The sequence below is a fragment of the Bombyx mandarina genome, chromosome 21, assembly GCF_030267445.1.
Source record: "Bombyx mandarina strain Sakado chromosome 21, ASM3026744v2".
Taxonomy (NCBI): domain Eukaryota; kingdom Metazoa; phylum Arthropoda; class Insecta; order Lepidoptera; family Bombycidae; genus Bombyx; species Bombyx mandarina.
In genome coordinates, this window is record NC_143227.1 from 8,984,435 (window position 1) to 9,006,183 (window position 21,749).

General features: G+C 35.9%; 3 protein-coding genes across 4 annotated transcripts; all 3 read left to right on the forward strand.

Moving 5' to 3' along the window:
• Positions 1-328: 328 nt before the first annotated feature.
• Positions 329-4,131, forward strand: LOC149500460 (uncharacterized). The gene has a single exon (XM_089736558.1). It carries the CDS (start codon positions 519-521, stop codon positions 2,103-2,105), a length of 1,587 nt encoding a protein of 528 aa, XP_089592684.1. The 5' UTR covers positions 329-518; the 3' UTR covers positions 2,106-4,131.
• Positions 4,132-6,637: 2,506 nt separating this feature from the next.
• Positions 6,638-9,950, forward strand: l(3)neo43 (cytochrome c oxidase assembly protein COX16 homolog l(3)neo43). 2 transcript variants are annotated; one of them, XM_028184328.2, is made up of 3 exons: positions 6,638-6,857; positions 7,432-7,651; positions 8,172-9,950. In XM_028184328.2, the coding sequence occupies exons 1-2, from the start codon at positions 6,712-6,714 to the stop codon at positions 7,613-7,615; spliced, it is 330 nt and encodes a 109-aa protein (XP_028040129.2). In that variant the 5' UTR covers positions 6,638-6,711; the 3' UTR covers positions 7,616-7,651; positions 8,172-9,950. The 2 variants fall into 2 exon arrangements, with proteins under 2 accessions (XP_028040129.2, XP_028040128.2); XM_028184327.2 differs by having other exon boundaries at positions 6,639-6,857; positions 7,432-9,950.
• Positions 9,951-11,901: 1,951 nt separating this feature from the next.
• LOC114241036 (polyubiquitin-A) lies at positions 11,902-18,836 on the forward strand. The gene is made up of 2 exons (XM_089736557.1): positions 11,902-12,844; positions 15,350-18,836. The coding sequence occupies exon 2, from the start codon at positions 15,356-15,358 to the stop codon at positions 18,779-18,781; it is 3,426 nt and encodes a 1,141-aa protein (XP_089592683.1). The 5' UTR covers positions 11,902-12,844; positions 15,350-15,355; the 3' UTR covers positions 18,782-18,836.
• Positions 18,837-21,749: the final 2,913 nt, after the last annotated feature.

Consider the following 21,749-nt stretch of genomic DNA (forward strand, 5'->3'; position numbering starts at 1 on the left):
AAATACAGTCACAGATTAGTACAGTAGGTACTATGTAGTGTTACTACATATTATAATGATGACTTTTAAATGTCCACCGTTTTACTAAGATTATATTTCATCCCATATCATCTCATTTCATTTAACTTCGTCCCAGTTGATTAATGTCTACAATTAGTCATCTTCATTTCATTTCACTCCATGCTATCTTTTATCATAAAAATAACAAAATAAATTAAAATAAGACATGACTTAAAAGTCTTAGTTACCAGGTCATAAAATCCTTTAAAAAAATTATTAGAATTTATTTGTAGTTAGTATCTAAATTTTTTTTTTTTTTTTGGAAAAAAGCGCGGGAAACTTTGAAGTAGGCGGTGATGTTTTTGGCGTCTTTTGTTTAAAATTCATTTTATTGTGTAAATAATAGGATTATTCTAGTGGTAGTATTATTAATTTAGTTTATTTATTAATATTTTGTGTTATTTGTATATATTTGGAGCCAGTAGGTAAGTTTTATGATTTTTTTTTCTTAGTCCCTGATGAATGTCATTGAAGATCCTGGGGGGACAACCCCACAGGTGTCTCATGTTGTCACGATTAATAATGATTGCTCGGAAATGGAAACTGAAAGCTCTTTATTAGACACAGATGCTTCAGAAACCAAAAGTAATACAAGTACTAAACGAAAAAGAGCCTTATCTCGTAAAATTTGTAGGCATTGTAATAAAAAGAGGAGACGTCATAAATTGCCTTCCGATGTTGTTTGCGAAAGTGACTGCCACTGTGAAAATGTTATGAAGAAAGAGTCGTCAACAGTTTTTAAGACACCTCAATTAGCACCCATCCCAGCGTCACAGCCCAAGCAGATTGATGTTACTAATACCAGTCTAACTGAACCTCGCACACCAGTCGGTAGGAAATTATATGAAGCATGTGATTCAGCTCCTTACACCATTCACATCCAAAAGGTACAATCATGTCCAAATGACAATGTTTCTATCAATCCAATTTCTTTTGGCCGTTTCTTAAAAAATAAATCCATTAAAAACATAGTTAATGGAAGCCTGAAAAAAATAGGTAGAAATAGATTAGTTTTAGCTTTCACTAACTATGCAGACGCAAACTCTTTCTTAGAGAATCAAGCAATAAAACAAATTAATTGTAAAGCCTTTATTCCTACCTCATCTGTAACACGTATGGGTGTAGTCAGAGGAGTACCAACAGAATGGTCCGAAGACGAAATCATAAAAAATATCACTGTGCCTTTTGGATGTGGAAATATATTAAAAGTACGCCGAATTAATAGGAAAAATGTGGTAGAAGGGAAGACAAATTATGTTCCAGTAGAGACAGTGGTTCTCACTTTTGATGGCCAGGTTTTACCCAAGAGAATATTCCTTTGTTATAACTCCCTTCCAGTTGATTTATACATATTCCCAACAGTTCAATGCTTCAACTGCTGCCGCTACGGTCATATTAAAGTCCAATGCAGATCTACTCCACGTTGCTTTAAGTGTGGTAACAATCATTCGGGTGATAGTTGCAACATTGATGAGGATGATGTAGTATGCTGTCTATGCTCAGGCTCACATTATGCAACCAACAGAAAATGTCCCGAATTTAGTAGACAAAAATCTATAAAAGAATTGATGGCAAATAATTGCATTTCATATGCTGAAGCTTCCAAGCTACACCCACCTGTGACAAAATCCTATTCGGATGTTTTAACATCCATTGCAACCCCTTCATCTCCTTTAAAAAATACTTTTGATATATCTAAAGGTAATAGTAATAAAACAAGCACTTCTTATAAAAAAACAGTATTTATTCAGTCAAATAGTGTTCCTAAACAGTATAGTAAGGGCTATGACAAACAAGCTCATGCCGCACTAACCAAAGACTACGACATTCCTTTGCCCACAATTGGCTCACTCAATGAAAATAATATGCCTTTATCAAATATGTCAACTAGGGATCTTATCATTGTTTTAATTAAATCATTAACTCAATCCAAAAATATGGTTGAACCGTCCAACGCTGCTATGCTAAATGTAAGTAACCTTTTTAATAATAATATCAATAATGGATCCATCAACAATACTTCAGTGGAATTGCCGCAGTATTAACTCTAAAAAAAGTGATATTTATCACCTTATAAATTTGTATAAACCAGTTATCATTGCAATACAGGAAACTTGGCTAAAACCAGGTTATAACTTCAAAGTTTCCCAATATTTATGTGTAAGAGAGGATAGAACAGATGGCTATGCTGGTGTAGCTTTACTTGTTCATAATACAATACCTTTTGACCACATTCCTATTGCAAACCATAGCATTGATTTCTCTATAATAGCAGTAAGTATTAATAAAATATGTTTTGTTTCGGTGTATATTCCACATCCTACATCATCAATCTTTGACGAAATTGAAGTAATTATATCACAGCTCCCAAAACCAGTTTTAATATTAGGGGATTTTAATGCACAGCACCAAGCTTGGGGTAGCACCAATTCCAGTTACTATGGTGCAAGAATATTGGATATACTGGATTCTAACAACTTTTGCATCCTAAATACAGGAGTCGCAACACGGCGCACTCAGCCCCATGAAGGTATCAGTGCTCCAGATCTATCGTTAACCACCCCTGGCTTAGCTTCCTTACTGACTTGGAAAACACTTTCCTCTACATACGACAGTGATCACTACCCCATATTAATAACTTTGCCCAAAAAATTAGTTAGAACAAAATTTAGACGCCCACCAAGATTAAAATACAAAATATGCAATGATACTGACAGTGACAGATGGACAACGTTTCGTGAGCATGTTGCAAAGAAAGTGTCCTCGCTCCCTCATATAAAAAAAAATAATCATTCCGTTTGTGCTGATGCTTTGGCCTTGGCTATGATAGAGGCTGCAAACCAAACATTTCTCATTAAAAAATCAATTAATAATATACCTTCTCCTCCGTGGTGGGATAGTGAATGCTCAGCGGCAGTGAAAGAGAGGAAAAAAGCTGAAATAAAATATAATGAATGCAGCACTACAGAAAATTTTGATAGTCTAATCATAATAATTAATAATACCCGTAAATTATTTAAAAAAAAGAAATGGGATAGCTGGCGAGCTTTTTGCTCATCTTTAGCCCCTGATGTTCCTCCATCGACTATTTGGCAAAATATCCGTAGATTTAGGTCAGCATTTAAGGAAACCTTGCCACAGTTTCTTGATGAGTCTGTGGCAGATAAATTCTTAGACAAGTTAGCCCCTCCTTTTACTCCACAAATGCCCATTTTATCACCTCACCTTTCTTTTTTTCCACCATTAAGTAATTTTGCTGATCTCGCTTCTCCTTTTAGTGTTATAGAATTAAAGGGTGTGTTATCTTATGTAAAAGATTCTGCACCAGGTATTGATGGTATTCCATATTCTTTCATTGCACATTTAGGCGACTCAAGTTTGAATTATCTGCTACATCTTATCAATTCCACCATAACTTCCGGAGAAATCCCGGCTTCATGGAAAATTCACGAAATTATCCCTATTTTAAAACCAAACAGAGCTCCATCAGATCCTAACTCCTATAGACCTATAGCCCTTGCCTCAGTTCTCTGTAAACTAGCGGAACATTTAGTGAAAAATAGATTAGAATGGTATCTCGAAAGTCAAGGTCTATTGTCACCAAGTCAGTATGGATTTAGGAAAGGAAAAAGTACCATGGATAGCTTAGGTATTTTTTCTACAGATGTAAGATTAGCTTACTCAAATAATGAATCTGTTCTTGCAGTCTTTCTAGATATCTCTGCCGCATATGATAACGTTGATCTTCACATCTTAAATACAAAACTATGTAAATTAAAAGTGCCTCCAATTTTCTGTAATTTTATTCATAAACTTTTCTCTGAAAGACAAATACAAATAAATATTGATGAGTCTAATGTTATAACAAGGCTTACATGGAAAGGTTTGCCCCAAGGTTCGGTGCTGAGTCCACTTCTTTATAATGTATATACCTTTGACCTAGAATCTCATATTTCTAGTAAAGCCAATATTCTGCAGTATGCAGATGATTTAGTCTTATATGTTTCTGGTCGCTTTGTAAATAAACTGAGTTATTCTCTAAATTGTGCTCTGGAATTTTTGAAACTATGGCTGGATAACAACTCCCTATAGTCGGATTTTTAATTAGACGAAGCCAGCTGACAGTAGCTAATGTCACTTTGTAAAATAATGTTGCTATATTTAAAGTAATAGTGATGCGTTCAGTTCTCGTTCAATCACATAAATGAACAATGAGTGTGAAGAGTTAATCATTAATTTCAAACTATAAAAGAATATTATTTATATTTTACAATAAAATTGTATTAAAGTGATCCAATATAATAATATGTTACTAGTAGTATGTAACTACAATCAGTTTTTTTATTTTCATTACCTATGTACCTATAATTGTTATATTTTATACATCTATAGTTTCAACTATATGATGCATTGGAAATAGGACAGTCTTACAAGCTTCCTCGCAATGTTTTTCTTAATGTTTAAAACACTCGGTATTCAGTACAGGTAGATACCATAGGAACATAATGTTTCGTCGAAAACTCGTTGGTATGTACAAAGCACGGCTAAAATTCGAACCCCGTGCCCGATATCGGCAGTTCGGCACACTAACTATTCACTAGACAATCGAGGCAATTTCATTAATTCAGGAGTTTTTTCAATCGTTCACTTTGTCACAACACTATTTTTATTTCATCAAAAACTGACAACACAGTAAACGTCAGTTTACTTCGTCTAATAAAAAATCCGACTATAAGTCTTTGTGTAAACAAAAGTTGCTCAGTATTGTTCTCAAGGATGCGTTTACCGCCACCATTTACACTTTTGTACAATGAACAAATAATACCCGTAAAAAATGAAGTAAAATTTTTGGGTATCATATTAGATTCTAAACTGTCAGGATTATCTCACTGTTATTATGTGTCCACTAGATGTGAACGATTATTAAACATATTACGATGCCTCTCAGGTGTTTGGTGGGGATCCCATCCCTTCACATTAAAACTCTTATATAATGCAATTATAAGAAGCATATTAGATTACGGGACATGTTTTTTAGAACCATGTAGCGTTGTAGGCTTAAGTAAGTTAGACGCCATTCAATCTAAAGCGTTGCGTATTGTGACCGGAGCTATGAAGTCCAGCCCTGTTAATGCTTTGCAAGTAGAATGTTTAGACCCCCCATTAAAATTACGCAGACAGTTTTTATGTGACAAATTTTTATTTCGAGCTCTCCAATTTTCTAACCATCCTCTCTATCACAAACTAAAAAAATTGTCAGAAAAAGTTAAATCCTCTTCCTATTGGTCCCATAAATCTCCACCGTGCTTAGTTATTAGTTTCCATAAATTTATTTCATTACAAGCTCCCACTCATCGCTCACAGTTTCTACCTATATTTTCCGTCAGCTACGAAGCTCTTGTCAATCTTCCTAAAATAAATTTTACTTTTGAAATCCTGAAGAACCACCAAAACGCTAACACTGAAATAAAATTTGTAACGGATAGAGATTGGGCAGACTGGCACTATATCTACTGCGATGCGTCTAAACACGCACTCTCTGGCACAGTTGGAGTAGCTGTTTATCATGAGCAGTACAATATTCACCAAAAAATAAAACTACCCCCCGAAACAACAGTGTTTTCTGGAGAATGTTTTGGTATTCTAAAATCTCTAGAATATATTCTACTTGCAAAACTTAACAAATCCATCATCTTCACAGACTCGAAAAGTGCTCTACAAGCTTTGCAGAAATTTCCTTTCAAATCTTGTTTAACCTGTGTTTATATAATGGACTGTCGACAGCTACTTCTAAATTGTAAGCTCAAAGGTTATGATGTTCTTTTTGTGTGGATACCTGGCCATCACAAAATACTTGGGAATGAAATAGCTGATAAATTTGCGAGAGATGCGATAAATAGTGGTGATATGTCACCTTACAAAAATGTTGTGTCTGACCTTCTTTCCACTCCTAAAGACCATTTACTGAGGTCTTGGGAAAGTATTTGGAATAGCTCTAGCTGCCATAAAGGCCGTTATTATAAAAATATACAGCAACGAATTCCTCTAAAAATGTGGTTCTGTAAAATTAGTCTATGTAAGCTTGCAACTTCCTGTATTATAAGAATGCGATTGGGACATGTTTGTACAGCTTCTCACCTTGCTAAACTCGGTGTCATTAACAACAGTTTGTGTGCTTGTGGCGTTGGTGAGGAGGACTTGAATCACATTTTCTTTGGATGCCTCCTACGTGACTGTTCCTCATTCATAAATTCCCTGATAAACCTCCGGGTTCCTCTTCCCACATCAATCCCTACATTATTAAGTACTATAAATTCTGATTTGTATAACTTGATATCAAATTTTTTATTTAGTAATAATATTAAAATGTAAACAGTTTTAAAATATAATATTCTTTTTATTTATACCCAATCACTATATATTATGAACTCTTAGGCATTATTATATATTATTATCCTATTACGTACATATCCTTTCCAAATTTCGAACCTTCCAATTGATTCCTAAATAAAACTGGTTTCCCTACCTTTTCCACACTAGTAGTGGCAAATGCACAAACCGTGCGAGTCAAAATTATAAAAAAAAAAAAAAAAAATCTAAATTTTTATGGATAAATAAATTAATTGAAAGAAATTAAATAAGCTGAAAATAATGACAACAGGATTTACAGCTCGCGTAGACAACATACGAAATACATTAATTGCCGTAAGCAAGCGAAGAACTTTTAAATATGGTGTTCCGTTTATATTATTTGTTGTAGGAGGATCGTTTGGTTTGAGGGAATGGACACAAATTAGGTTTGTATTTCACAAAATCAAGCTTTGATTTATAGATAATGTATTGTTTTGTATGTCGGTAATTTTTAAAAGTTTGGTTGATCAATTTCATCACACTACCACTTGTCACTGGATTTGTTTCAAGATAAGCATCATTAAGCATGATGAGTTGACTTAAATAATCCGAATTGATGCCTTTGGTATCCTTGACGGTTCATTATAAAGTCGTGATTTGTCTAATGATATTTATTATTTCACAAAATTACAGAAAGTTTCCATAATGCTAAGCTATCATGATGATTCAGTTAGATGTAGTTTAGAAAACTAAGTATATTTAGAGAAGTGAAATCCTGAATGCAGTGCTGTAAAAAATTTGATTACATGAAAATGAAATAGTATGGGTGAATATCTACAGTTAATTCATCAATGATAAATCATGACACAAATGTACGAAAACTTGCACAGTTTTAACAAGTGTTTTTGATAAATTTAGTGCAACAGTTGTCGGTCACGTTTCATCATTCTACCCTTTGCTTGTTATCTTTTATTTTATAACTGATCAAACCTTTTACAACTACCCTTTTATTATTTTTAGATATCAGTTTTCACAAGTAAAAAGTGTGAGTAAGGAAGAAGCAGAGAAAATGGGCCTTCACAGAGAAAAAACTGTTTCTTTGGAAACTGCATATGAAGAAATACAAAAATTGGATATTGATAATTGGGAAAACAAACGAGGCCCTAGACCATGGGAAATAAATGAATCAAAAAAACACAATTAACTATGCCTACCTTAAATAGATTGTAGTTCTTTTAAAGTTTAGTATTTACATAGCAGTAAATTGTTTGAATAAAATCAAATAATCACTAATAAGTATCAATCTAATTCACCTCCAACGCTACATGACGATCACGATCACTCTGTCGAGAGTGACACTATCGAGAAGAATTCACCTTCTTAAACTATTGTATTCAGGTTTTGAAAATATTGATAATCTGATTATATTTATGAAATACAGCAGCCTTTTTCTAATGTTCCATTCTTAGGAAGTATGAAAGGGCTTAAATCTTATTGAATATTCTTGAACTTGAATGTATAAAAATGAAATGTAAAATAAATAGAAGTTTCGAGATTTAAAACATCTTGCACTCTCACTTGATGTCCAAAATGTGCAGGACCTAGGTATTTCAATCGTGAAACATAAAAACAGCAACTAAACAATTAGAGAATTGCATTCAAAAAGTGTTTCATAAAACTATTTAATATCAGTAGGTCATGGTGAAATCGAAATTCCTTAAGATAAACGATTATAATTAAGTTATTTAATTTTGTTACAGGAAGTGTGAAATGCTATGAAGGTAATGAAAAGCACATAGTACAATTCCGTAAACTAATTATTTACTTAGTACAACTCTGTAAAACCAGTTTTAAAATGAAAAACTATTCAAAAGTAATTTCACAGGCGCTTTTAAAACTTTGGCTTTATCACGGAATGCAGTTCATCACGGTAGAAGAAGCTGGGTCTGGATCTTTTCCAAAAATATGTACAATAGGTACATAATTTAATAGAGCCGGCTTTGCCTATGGTGTAGGGTTTGCGTTACACAAGCGCAAGCACATTACAACGAAAAGGATTTTGTTACATTTGCACTTATTCCATTCCATTATTCCATTTTGACCGCACACTTACTAGAGGGTTCTAGGCTAATGATTGCACACGATTGCTAAATGGGCTAGAGACGCCTTTGTACAAAATATTATTAAATCTATACCTATAATAAAAATACTCTGTTGGTAATTCGTCGTATTCAATCAAGCAAGGAGTCAAGCAATCTACAGGTAGCCATTTTTTCACTTTTGGTGGATTTAGCTGTTCCTAATACGGCACTCCTACCATAGATATTTTCCTTTGGAGTGCGATATTGACGTCGATGGCACAGGTTGGCCAGGCTTGATGTACGGTATATTTTTCTTGGAATTATAGTAGTACGTACATATATCCATTTCTTAATATATATATTTCAGTTGGTGATGACAATCTTCGAAATCAATTTAAGACTCCGTATTACCAAAAATTTTGTTATTCGTAGCATGCCAATAGCCCATTTAAATAAAAATGACAAAGTCTTAATATACAATTTACATCAACATAATATTTATAAGAAACTGAATTTGGCAAAATGGTTGCTATAAAAACTAAATACCGCTCGCGTTCAAACCCTAAATCCAATTGTAATTACTAACATAGATCCAAACATTGATGAGGTAATTTGAAAATCGCAGCCTCATACATCTCATTAGACGGCAATTTTATTGATTTGTTATTGACTAATATGGGGGAATAATGGGAATAAATAATGCATGGTCATCCGACCCCAAATTAGGATTCCCTCTTGATGGGTACCTGAGACTGATATACATGCGTAAATACATTTTAATATATATATATATATATATATATATATATATATAAAGTTAATAAACAACAAGACAAAGAGCAATCAAACCTGTCAACACACGAATGTTTACCCGATGTGAGAATCGGACCCACGACCCTCGGCGCAGCAAACAAAGGCGCTAACCACTACACCACCGAGTGCTTTATAAAAAGAATTTTCTTAAAATTGTAAATAAAACTAATGTGTGTTAGAAATATTCATGTTTGTATTGATGAAAACGAAAGATGCGCAACATATCGTATTACTGGTGGTAGGACCTCTTGTGAGTCCGCACGGGTCGGTACCACCACCCTGCCTATTTCTGCCGTGAAGCAGTAATGCGTTTCGATTTGAAGGATGGGGCAGCCGTTGTAACTATATTGAGACCTTAGAACTTATATCTCAAGGTGTGTGGCGCATTTACGTTGTAGATGTCTATGGTCTCTAGTAACCACTTAACACCAGGTGGGCTGTGAACTCGTCCACACATCTAGGCAATAAAAAATTGTGGATATTTGTGTAGGGGTGGTAGCCAAATACTTTGTCTAACGAAGGGGTCATTGTCGAAAAAAGTATCAGGCGTGCAGGGTTAGTAGAAGGTTATTGAAAATATATTAAGTGTATAATCTATGGTTATTGATTTTTTTCAAATAAATGGCAGCTTAAAATACCTTAAAATTGTTTTGTTTTTTTTATTTATCCCGCAATGATTCTGACGATACCGTACAATGGGGTAAATAGGGACAAAATCGACCTTCAGATTGAATTTTAAAATAGTTCCAATTAAATAGTCACTGCTCAACCAAAGAAATAAGTTGAGTCTTGAACGTACCTAGGTGATAAAAACCGTTACATTATTTTAATTATTCATTTTAAAGAAATAATAGGTAAAATAATGGCCGTCCCAATTTACCCAGCGTCCGGGGTAAATTGACACGGTTAAGGGTTAAATTGGGATATTTGTAAGGGTTGTCAACTCGCAGTACTGCGATATATAGGTAGGTGCCATATAATTATTTATATGGACCGAAATGATGAATACAATCCATAATTTAAGCACAATACACAACATAGTGTAAATTAACCTGGTTTCTATTCCGAAGCGATGTGACGTGAATGATAATCAACAATACAATGATCAAAAAAAGTATGTGCATGTTATATTTTAGAAAATTATTATTTAATTTCCTTAAAAATCACAACTCTGAAACAAAATCATAAAATAGAATAAAAAATAGAAAATAAAAGGACTGGAAATGCATTAATACAATTTTATTTAATCAACATTTTCAAAATGATCTTTGAGCAAGAGTAAGATATCAGGTGAATAAGATAAAAAAACAGCTTTATCTGATTACTGTCAATAATAACAAAAATAAAAGAAATTCTTTCTAAGCTAAATAACTAAACTCAATTAATTCACTCACTCATAATTGGATATCTCGGATTTTTAATTAATGTTACATTTAAAATCTGAGGCCTGTTTTTTATTTGTGTGTGCGTTGTGAATGTTAAAAAAATCATGATTCGACGCGTGAATAGATTCTGAAATAACAAAAGTTTTGATTCGTTTGAGTTCTTTTAACTTTTAATTTTTTTTATTGCTATAAAGAACATACGACCGGGCAGATATTACAAGGTAAATGTCGCGAAAAAAAGTTATTATATATACTTTTCTTTTACCTATAATACTTACATAAACTAACTGATAAACACATTAACCTTCTTTACATCACGCAATTAAGTGATAGTATAGGCTAAAAAATCTATTATAAGATATCAGTGACAACCCTAACAAGCCATCCCTATTTTGTCTTTTGGCGTTCCAATTTTGTGTTTTCTCGTCCCTAATTTTTCCAGTCTCGTTCCAAATTACCCTACATACGTCCCAATTTTCCCCAAAAAGAAAGGAAAAAATATACATTTTTTATTTTGTCGAAATATTGTATTTAAAATAAGAATATTGCAACTTACCGTTTGTTGTGGTATTTCCAGGTGTATTAAAAACTTATATAAACTGTGATCTTATTGAAAAAACAACGATAATATTACTTTTTTTAAAAGTTCTGTAAGCTGTTTTAAAACGCACTTTTCAACCACTATTTTAAATTTAATTTGACGAATTTTTGGGACCAACTTAACTCATGTTTAGTACTTCCATAGTTAACTTGGTTTGTCTTCTATACATTGATAAATATTACCTTAAAGAAAATTAGGTAGATTCCGTGCTACAAGTACTTTGAGAATCTTCCGCAGGTTTGTCCCAATTTACCCCAGAATCCCAATTTACCCCATGTCATGGTAATAGAAAGTCTAACTAGTACTCTTAATTATGTATTAAAGTACTACATTCAGGGCTAGAAAAATATTGACTACCTACTTTTAAATTCACATGTTCAGTACAACATAACGGTGAGTGGGCTAAAATTTGACACTAGGCCTTAACGGCCTTATTGACTAAAGTTAATAGTCTAATTAAACTTAGTTCAAAACAACATGTAACATTAATGAGCAATGTTGCTGTCGCCCAATTTGACTAATGAGGTCGAATTCACAATTGGAATAGACACCCCCTATCCAGACCACTTAAATGGGAACGCAGGTTGCCTAGGAAAAATAATATTGACCGTGAGGCGTCATGTGGTAGTATTTTCCTTACAAGGCTTAAAAATACAACGAATACCAACACTTTAAAGTTCTCAAGTTAGGAAATGGGGAACAGCTAGGTTAGATAAGTGTATAATATTAAATCCATCAAATTCTTAATAGCCAGACCATATACAGATATGTACTTTCAAATGTAATCAAAGAATCGTTTGTTTTGTTTTTTTTACATTACATTTCGATATCATGATAATAAACTAAAGACCTAAATGAAAATGTTGACCTACAATGTACATTTTAAGATAATAATTAGATTAAATTCTACCTAAAATCATCAGTAACAGTTTGTTTAAGTATTGTTCGTAGCTGTAGGCATTTTACTGAAATAATGATATTTTAAAATACGTAGGTAAGTATGTATCAAAAGCTTAAAATAAAGTGCAACTTGCAAAAAGTAACCTGTAAACTGAAATGCGCACGTCATTCTTTTGTTGATTCCAAAATTTGTTGATTTGTGATAAAATTTATTGTATTTACTAGGTAAATATGTATGTTTGTGATTCTACTAAGTACATTTATAATTTTGAGAATACGTCACAAAGAATCCGTTTCTGAGAATCAGTGCTGATTTGGGTTGAGCAATAAAGTACGAGTGCCTTCTAGAAAAGTACAGCTATTTCTCTTTATCTTTGAAATTAAAGAGAAACAACTATATAGCTCGGTAAACTTCGTAAAGCTTCGGATGTTGTTCGGTTCGTTTCGGTTTATTGATTTGCTGCGGAATAGCCACGTATATAAGGTTTGTCCTCGTTTCGCTGACGCATTAAAAGACCAGCGGATTGCAACGTGATAGACAAGCTTATAGTTAAAATAAGGTGTTTTTCTACTCCATTTTGTTTTATATAAAAAACAAAGCTCTTATTTGTTCGACATACAACTGACAATAGCGAAATTATTGTATCTTCTAGGTGAGTACATTAATTTTCAAGTACATAAATTAAATTTTCATCACGAGAACGCCATGTTTGTCTTTAACAAATTAAAATTATTCTTGCTTTATCTTATCGATCCGTGTTTTTCATTTGCTTTTTGCTCAACATTTTGCAGAATATAATTATTATTCGCATGTGACGAAATGATGAGTCTAGTTGAAAATGCACAATAATTATGGTTTCATTGTTATGTTCTACAATATTTCAACAATATTAAAGCGTAATTAGGTCATAGCGTAAGCCTGCTGAGTTTTTCGCCAGATCTTCTCAGCTGGTCGCATATCCAGTGCGTAGGTTCATTCGTGACGCATCTGCCTATGTGCTATCAGGGTACCCTAAAAGGCTCGCTTAGTACTTAATAATCGATCCCCCTGCCAATTCAGCCATCGAGGACGTCCACGCGTCCTGATGGGATTACAAAGCACTCTCCACACCATCACTCATAATAGCTTCATACAAAATTTAAAATATATATATATACCTACCTATTGAGACCTGAATCGAGAGACACCTCTAATTTTTAATAACAAAAATTTGTGTATATATATACAGTCGTGGTCAACTAATTAGGGACATTCAAGATAGTGAAGGGCTATAACCGGTTATGTACATTTAAATATAAAACCCTATTGATTTCTCAGCACCTATCATTTGCATAATGTGGTCCGATTATTATGCTATAAATGGCTGTAAATAAAAGAATTAATAAATAGAAAAAGTATTTAATATCAAAGATTAAACATGTATTAAATATTAAGGTACAATTTTGTAGTGGACATTTAATTAAGGACAGTAAAGTATAATGAAAAATACAGTTACACAAAACTTATAATCTTCAGTGTTATAATATCTTTAACAGCTCCATTTTATTACGTGTAAAATCAGTACCCAGTAGCAAAACCTTTGTTAGTAATTACCGCTTGACACCGATGTGGCATAGACATTATCAGTTTCTGACATGTTTCGACAGGAATGTTTGCCCATGCCTCACAAAAAGCTTCATGAAGTTCATCCAAATTTGTATTACGATAAGTGACAACTTTTTTCTTGATTTCGTGCCAAAGGTGCTCAATTGGGTTGAGGTCCGGGCTATTTGCTGGCCAATCTAGCACCGGTACAAACTGACTGGTAAGAAACGACTTGACTGAATGGGCGGTATGTTTCGGGTCGTTATCCTGCTGAAACATCCATATAATAGGGAGATGCTCCTCAGCATAGGGAAGCATAGTTTCTTCCAATATTGCCTTGTATTGATGTTGGTCTAATTTACCCTGAACTTTCCTCACAGGTCCCACTCCACGTTCAGAAAATGAACCCCATATTTTAATGTTTCCACCGCCATGTTTCACCTGTTTTTTTGTGAATCTTGGATTCAGTTCCGCTTTTACAGGACGCCGTACATATTGCCTTCCATCTGAAGAAATCAAATTAACCTTGGTCTTGTCAGAGAAAAGTACATGTTGCCATTGGGCGTAGGTCCAATGTCCATATTTACGTGCAAATGCCAATCGAGCATTTCTATGTTCTTTCTTCAACAACGGTACTTTGCGAGCCACTCTTCCGAACAACCCTGCTTCTACCAAACGTCGTCGAACGGTCCTCGCAGATACACCGGCTCTTTCGTTTGCCCCAAACACTTCGTGTTTAATTAAAATAGAGCCTAGAAACGGATCTTTCTTAGCTAACCTGGTTATCATTCTATCTTCTTGCGGAGTCGTTTTTCTCGATCTTTTTGTTCTGACACATTTAAAGCTGTGTTATAGCGCTTGAAATGTTGCACTGCATTGGATACCATAGTTTTTGAACAATTTAAATGTTGTGCTATCCTTCGGTAAGACCAACCACGCTCGACAAACTTCATGATAATTTTTCGTAGTGTTGGATCGCAACTTTTATTTTTGCCCATTTTTCTTCAAAATAATTCTCAAAACTTAAAATAAAAAATCTGGATTGCCGCCAAAACAACCACTAAACAATAAGAAAAGAAACAAAAAAGTATTAAAATTCCAATTTTGAAATTAAAACGCAATACCTCAGTGTCCCTAATTAAATGGCCAACCAGCATTCTTTGAACCAATAGCACTATGATATTGTATCAGCTATACTGTAAAGAGGTTTAATGTTTAAGAAGTTGTTATTGTTTGTATAATCGCGCACATAAATGACTAATTACACTTACATGTCAAAGATAGGGAATATTGCTAAGACTCGTTGGAAAATAAAAAAAATATTCACAATTTGGCTTAACTAGAGATTGTCCCTAATTAGTTGACCACGACTGTATTTACTTGTAATTAAACAGTCATTCTTTTTAGTTTGAAATGTGGTGTGGCTGTATTAGATGGCAATATTCACATTGTAATGTTTATGCGACCCTGTAACCACTTTGATACTTGGTGATCTCATCTGCCCATCTGCAACAATAAACCTCTATTTAAAAAAGAGATAAAATAAAATTGATAAATTTTTCATTGTTTACAGATCATCATGCAAATCTTTGTGAAGACTCTAACTGGCAAGACCATCACATTAGAAGTGGAGCCTTCTGACACAATTGAGAATGTAAAGGCGAAGATCCAAGACAAAGAAGGAATTCCTCCTGATCAACAGCGTCTCATCTTTGCTGGCAAGCAGCTGGAAGACGGACGCACCTTGTCAGACTACAACATTCAAAAAGAGTCCACACTCCATCTGGTACTGCGTCTTCGTGGAGGCATGCAGATCTTCGTGAAAACTCTGACTGGAAAGACCATCACTTTGGAAGTAGAAGCTTCGGACACAATCGAGAATGTGAAGGCGAAGATCCAAGACAAAGAAGGAATTCCTCCTGATCAACAGCGTCTCATCTTTGCTGGCAAGCAGCTGGAAGACGGACGCACCTTGTCAGACTACAACATTCAAAAAGAATCCACACTCCATCTGGTACTGCGTCTTCGTGGAGGCATGCAAATCTTCGTGAAAACTCTGACCGGAAAGACCATCACTTTGGAAGTAGAAGCATCCGACACAATTGAGAACGTGAAGGCGAAGATCCAAGACAAAGAAGGAATTCCTCCTGATCAACAGCGTCTCATCTTTGCAGGCAAGCAGCTGGAAGACGGACGCACCTTGTCAGACTACAACATTCAAAAAGAATCCACACTCCATCTTGTACTGCGTCTTCGTGGAGGCATGCAGATCTTCGTGAAAACTCTGACCGGAAAGACCATCACTTTGGAAGTAGAAGCTTCGGACACAATTGAGAATGTGAAGGCGAAGATCCAAGACAAAGAAGGAATTCCTCCTGATCAACAGCGTCTCATCTTTGCTGGCAAGCAGCTGGAAGACGGACGCACCTTGTCAGACTACAACATTCAAAAAGAATCCACACTCCATCTTGTATTGCGCCTTCGTGGAGGCATGCAGATTTTCGTGAAAACTCTAACCGGAAAGACGATCACTTTAGAAGTAGAAGCTTCGGACACAATTGAGAATGTGAAGGCGAAGATCCAAGACAAAGAAGGAATTCCTCCTGATCAACAGCGTCTCATCTTTGCTGGCAAGCAGCTGGAAGACGGACGCACCTTGTCAGACTACAACATTCAAAAAGAATCCACACTCCATCTTGTATTGCGCCTTCGTGGAGGCATGCAGATCTTCGTGAAAACTCTGACCGGAAAGACGATCACTTTAGAAGTAGAAGCTTCGGACACAATTGAGAATGTGAAGGCGAAGATCCAAGACAAAGAAGGAATTCCTCCTGATCAACAGCGTCTCATCTTTGCTGGCAAGCAGCTGGAAGACGGACGCACCTTGTCAGACTACAACATTCAAAAAGAATCCACACTCCATCTTGTATTGCGCCTTCGTGGAGGCATGCAGATCTTCGTGAAAACTCTAACCGGAAAGACGATCACTTTAGAAGTAGAAGCTTCGGACACAATTGAGAATGTGAAGGCGAAGATCCAAGACAAAGAAGGAATTCCTCCTGATCAACAGCGTCTCATCTTTGCTGGCAAGCAGCTGGAAGACGGACGCACCTTGTCAGACTACAACATTCAAAAAGAGTCCACACTCCATCTGGTACTGCGTCTTCGTGGAGGCATGCAGATCTTCGTGAAAACTCTGACTGGAAAGACCATCACTTTGGAAGTAGAAGCTTCGGACACAATCGAGAATGTGAAGGCGAAGATCCAAGACAAAGAAGGAATTCCTCCTGATCAACAGCGTCTCATCTTTGCTGGCAAGCAGCTGGAAGACGGACGCACCTTGTCAGACTACAACATTCAAAAAGAATCCACACTCCATCTGGTACTGCGTCTTCGTGGAGGCATGCAAATCTTCGTGAAAACTCTGACCGGAAAGACCATCACTTTGGAAGTAGAAGCATCCGACACAATTGAGAACGTGAAGGCGAAGATCCAAGACAAAGAAGGAATTCCTCCTGATCAACAGCGTCTCATCTTTGCTGGCAAGCAGCTGGAAGACGGACGCACCTTGTCAGACTACAACATTCAAAAAGAATCCACACTCCATCTTGTACTGCGTCTTCGTGGAGGCATGCAGATCTTCGTGAAAACTCTGACTGGAAAGACCATCACTTTGGAAGTAGAAGCTTCGGACACAATTGAGAACGTGAAGGCGAAGATCCAAGACAAAGAAGGAATTCCTCCTGATCAACAGCGTCTCATCTTTGCAGGCAAGCAGCTGGAAGACGGACGCACCTTGTCAGACTACAACATTCAAAAAGAATCCACACTCCATCTTGTACTGCGTCTTCGTGGAGGCATGCAGATCTTCGTGAAAACTCTGACCGGAAAGACCATCACTTTGGAAGTAGAAGCTTCGGACACGATTGAGAATGTGAAGGCGAAGATCCAAGACAAAGAAGGAATTCCTCCTGATCAACAGCGTCTCATCTTTGCTGGCAAGCAGCTGGAAGACGGACGCACCTTGTCAGACTACAACATTCAAAAAGAATCCACACTCCATCTTGTATTGCGCCTTCGTGGAGGCATGCAGATCTTCGTGAAAACTCTAACCGGAAAGACGATCACTTTAGAAGTAGAAGCTTCGGACACAATTGAGAATGTGAAGGCGAAGATCCAAGACAAAGAAGGAATTCCTCCTGATCAACAGCGTCTCATCTTTGCTGGCAAGCAGCTGGAAGACGGACGCACCTTGTCAGACTACAACATTCAAAAAGAATCCACACTCCATCTTGTACTGCGTCTTCGTGGAGGCATGCAGATCTTCGTGAAAACTCTGACCGGAAAGACCATCACTTTGGAAGTAGAAGCTTCGGACACAATTGAGAATGTGAAGGCGAAGATCCAAGACAAAGAAGGAATTCCTCCTGATCAACAGCGTCTCATCTTTGCTGGCAAGCAGCTGGAAGATGGACGCACCTTGTCAGACTACAACATTCAAAAAGAATCCACACTCCATCTGGTACTGCGTCTTCGTGGAGGCATGCAGATCTTCGTGAAAACTCTGACCGGAAAGACGATCACTTTAGAAGTAGAAGCTTCGGACACAATTGAGAATGTGAAGGCGAAGATCCAAGACAAAGAAGGAATTCCTCCTGATCAACAGCGTCTCATCTTTGCTGGCAAGCAGCTGGAAGACGGACGCACCTTGTCAGACTACAACATTCAAAAAGAATCCACACTCCATCTGGTACTGCGTCTTCGTGGAGGCATGCAGATCTTCGTGAAAACTCTGACCGGAAAGACGATCACTTTAGAAGTAGAAGCTTCGGACACAATTGAGAATGTGAAGGCGAAGATCCAAGACAAAGAAGGAATTCCTCCTGATCAACAGCGTCTCATCTTTGCTGGCAAGCAACTGGAAGACGGACGCACATTGTCAGACTACAATATTCAAAAGGAATCTACACTCCATTTAGTGCTACGTCTACGAGGAGGAATGTAATTTCACATACAATCTGTTTTTGAAAAATAAAAAAAATACATAGTCAAGCTTACAAGTTCTTTTATTCTCTATTCCATTCTCCCTCAACAAAGTAAAAAAAGTAGAAGACTTATGAGGTCTTAAATAAACTAGGATTTAACTTTGATAATTATGATATATTGATTTGTTTCAAAGCCGCCATTTGTAATTACGCCTAACGCCTACGCTAGTAAGCTTTGGTTATATATCCATAAGTGGATTGCACGAAACTGGCATCTGATACGTTTTAACCGCAACTGCCGTTTTACTGAAGCTGGCCATTTTCGTCTAACCTTTGTATGTTAATACTTAGTGTGTTTTCTAAATTGATACAGAAATGTCCGTTTGAAGAACTAGAATTATTTTTCTTGAATTGATACAGAAATGTCCGTTTGAAGAACTAGAATTATTTTTATTGAATTGATACAGAAATGTCCGTTTGAAGAACTAGAATTATTTTTATTGAATTGATACAGAAATGTCTGAAGAACTAGAATGATTGTTATGTGACCCTTTGCGGCAGGCAGCGGCTTGGCTCTGCCCCTGGTATTGCTGAAATCCATGGGCGACGGTAACCACTCACCATCAGGTGGGCCGTATGCTCGTCTGCCTACAAGGGTAATAAATAAAAAAAAGCTATTGCTACTGATGACAATAGCCAAAGCGCAATTCACTATATTCGAAAAATTGCCCGTGGCCCTTGAACTGCTGCATTTCCCGCTGGATCTTATTAGGTACTGTGATGCGATGCCAATGCGGTGGTAGATTCACCCGAAAAACAGCTACTCTTATGCTCTTAGCTGAGCCCTAATGGTGCTCGAGCAGTTGTTAGCAAATTTCAGACAAATCAACTTCTCTCTACTCTTTTGTTAGCTTGGTATAATAGCCGGCAAACTTCTTGAGCATTTGTTGACGTAGTGGGGGTAAGTTTGCGCATGGTACACTCACGTACAAAAACATTATTTACTCTACGTCATAAAGCAATTAAATTATTAAAATCAACATTATTGTATTTATATTTGTATTTATTTATATATTTATTAGAACATCAACAAAAAATATAGGTTAATAATTGTAATAATTTAATCTTGGGGTAAAATAGATATTCCTTCTATTAAGTCAAAACTAGAGCTGTTGCCAGGTCTTGATTCAGTTGAAGCGAAGCTGGTATTTGTAAAAAAATTTTTCGTTATCGTAATCTTGACCATCATCCTCACTGTTTTCATTACCCGAGTCGCTATCATCGTGATGAGTCGACATAGGGCTCATCGGTGTAGTATACAACTCGGTCGGTTCGGTCTATTTTGTGTTCTTTTTTGTCTATAATTAATTATTTTTTGAAGATATTCGATTCGTAGTAATCGAATGTAACTTTTTTCAATTACGAGCTTCCGATTATTTTCTGTTTTTTTTTCCATCTGAAGCCTAGCTCTTTCATAATACGTCGTAAACTTCATACCGAGCCATTAAAATTTATATCTTCTTTAAATTTTTCGAAGCCTTTCTACGGTACGGAGTTTCGCTGTTTGTTATGTAGCTATTATGATTACATCTTTTTATTACAGATTGAACGAAACTATCTATTCCGGTAACTTTCTTCTTCCCTGATCTTTTCGTACCCGGAGTCCGAAACACGGCGAGCAAGCCAGAGCCTTTAGCTTCGTTAATAATGCACCTAACAGTTCTCACGGATGTTTTTGTTGCTTCCGAAGTCTGTTTTACTTTTTCCATATCATTCTTCCCCTGTTTTATAATGAAGCAATATACGTCGTACACAATTTTTCTACCCTTTCTTTTGAATACTACACCAGTTTGTCGCGGCATAGTGTATTTTTTATAAAAAATCAACAAACACTCAACAAATAGCAGTGGCAACAAAGTTAACAAGCAATTATAACAAATAACTTAACGATTAATAACGATAGACTTTTCACTGTACGCAAGCGTACTTTTGGGAGCAAGCGGAATGAGGGCGCGGTGTGGGACGCAAGGTTCGACTGATCTACCAATAACGCGCTCGATACGATTTCCCCTGCCGTCGCGCCTCACCCTCACCACCAAAGTGATCTAAAATTCGGTTCTGCGCAGTCAAGGTCATTTGCTCAAGAAGTTTGCCGGTTACTATAACGGTTATTTGTTCGTATGTAACGGAATCTTTAAATGTAATTTTCATCATCTTCGAGACATCAGCCTAACATGAAAATTTGTACACGCATTGAGGACCGATGACTATACAAGATTTTTTATCTTCGCTTTAATATCTTGACCAGCATCAACAGGATAAAAAATACTGAATATTATTATTAATTCGGTTTGCTATTTAAGCGTGTTTTTGAAGTTATACTTCTTTAGGCGCGTTATGAAGAATTGATGAGAGTGAAATTTTACGATGCGCGCGCACCGTGACACAAAATTAACAGAATGAAGTTGCCCATTAAATCGCTTATTACAATACGACCGACGTAACTTGGTGAGTCTGAATATAGCCGCAGGTGAACTTTCGAACCGTACCGAGAATTACCGAATTGATACGATGTCAAGAAAAGGGATGTCCAATAAGCGTGTTTGAGGATGTTGTTTAATCAATTTTTTTTTCAAATTGATTAAAATTGAAATAATAAAAAAAAGAAATAAATTTAATAAAAATAAAGTATAACTTCTTACGCGCGTACATAAGTACACGCACCCTTTTTTAATTTAATAATATTATTTTCGACGTTTTCTATTTTTTATTGTTTTCGTGTATATTCGTTTATATGTGTATTTTTGTTTATAGCGTTAGTCAGGTTCGTCCGTATCTTTAATTTTGTCTTCGACTCGCGAAATTCGGAAAAAATACTAAAAAGTAATTCATTGCTAATAATTGAAGAGCCAACACTGCAGTATGAAGCCTTATGAGAGCCAATAGTAAGGTTGACGCTGGTAGCAAGGCTATCATAAGAAGCCGATT

Coding starts and splice junctions, on each gene's coding strand:
- LOC149500460 (XM_089736558.1), top strand. CDS start 519: ATGAATGTCATTGAAGATCCTGGGGGGACAACCCCACAGGTGTCTCAT.
- LOC114241036 (XM_089736557.1), top strand. CDS start 15,356: ATGCAAATCTTTGTGAAGACTCTAACTGGCAAGACCATCACATTAGAA.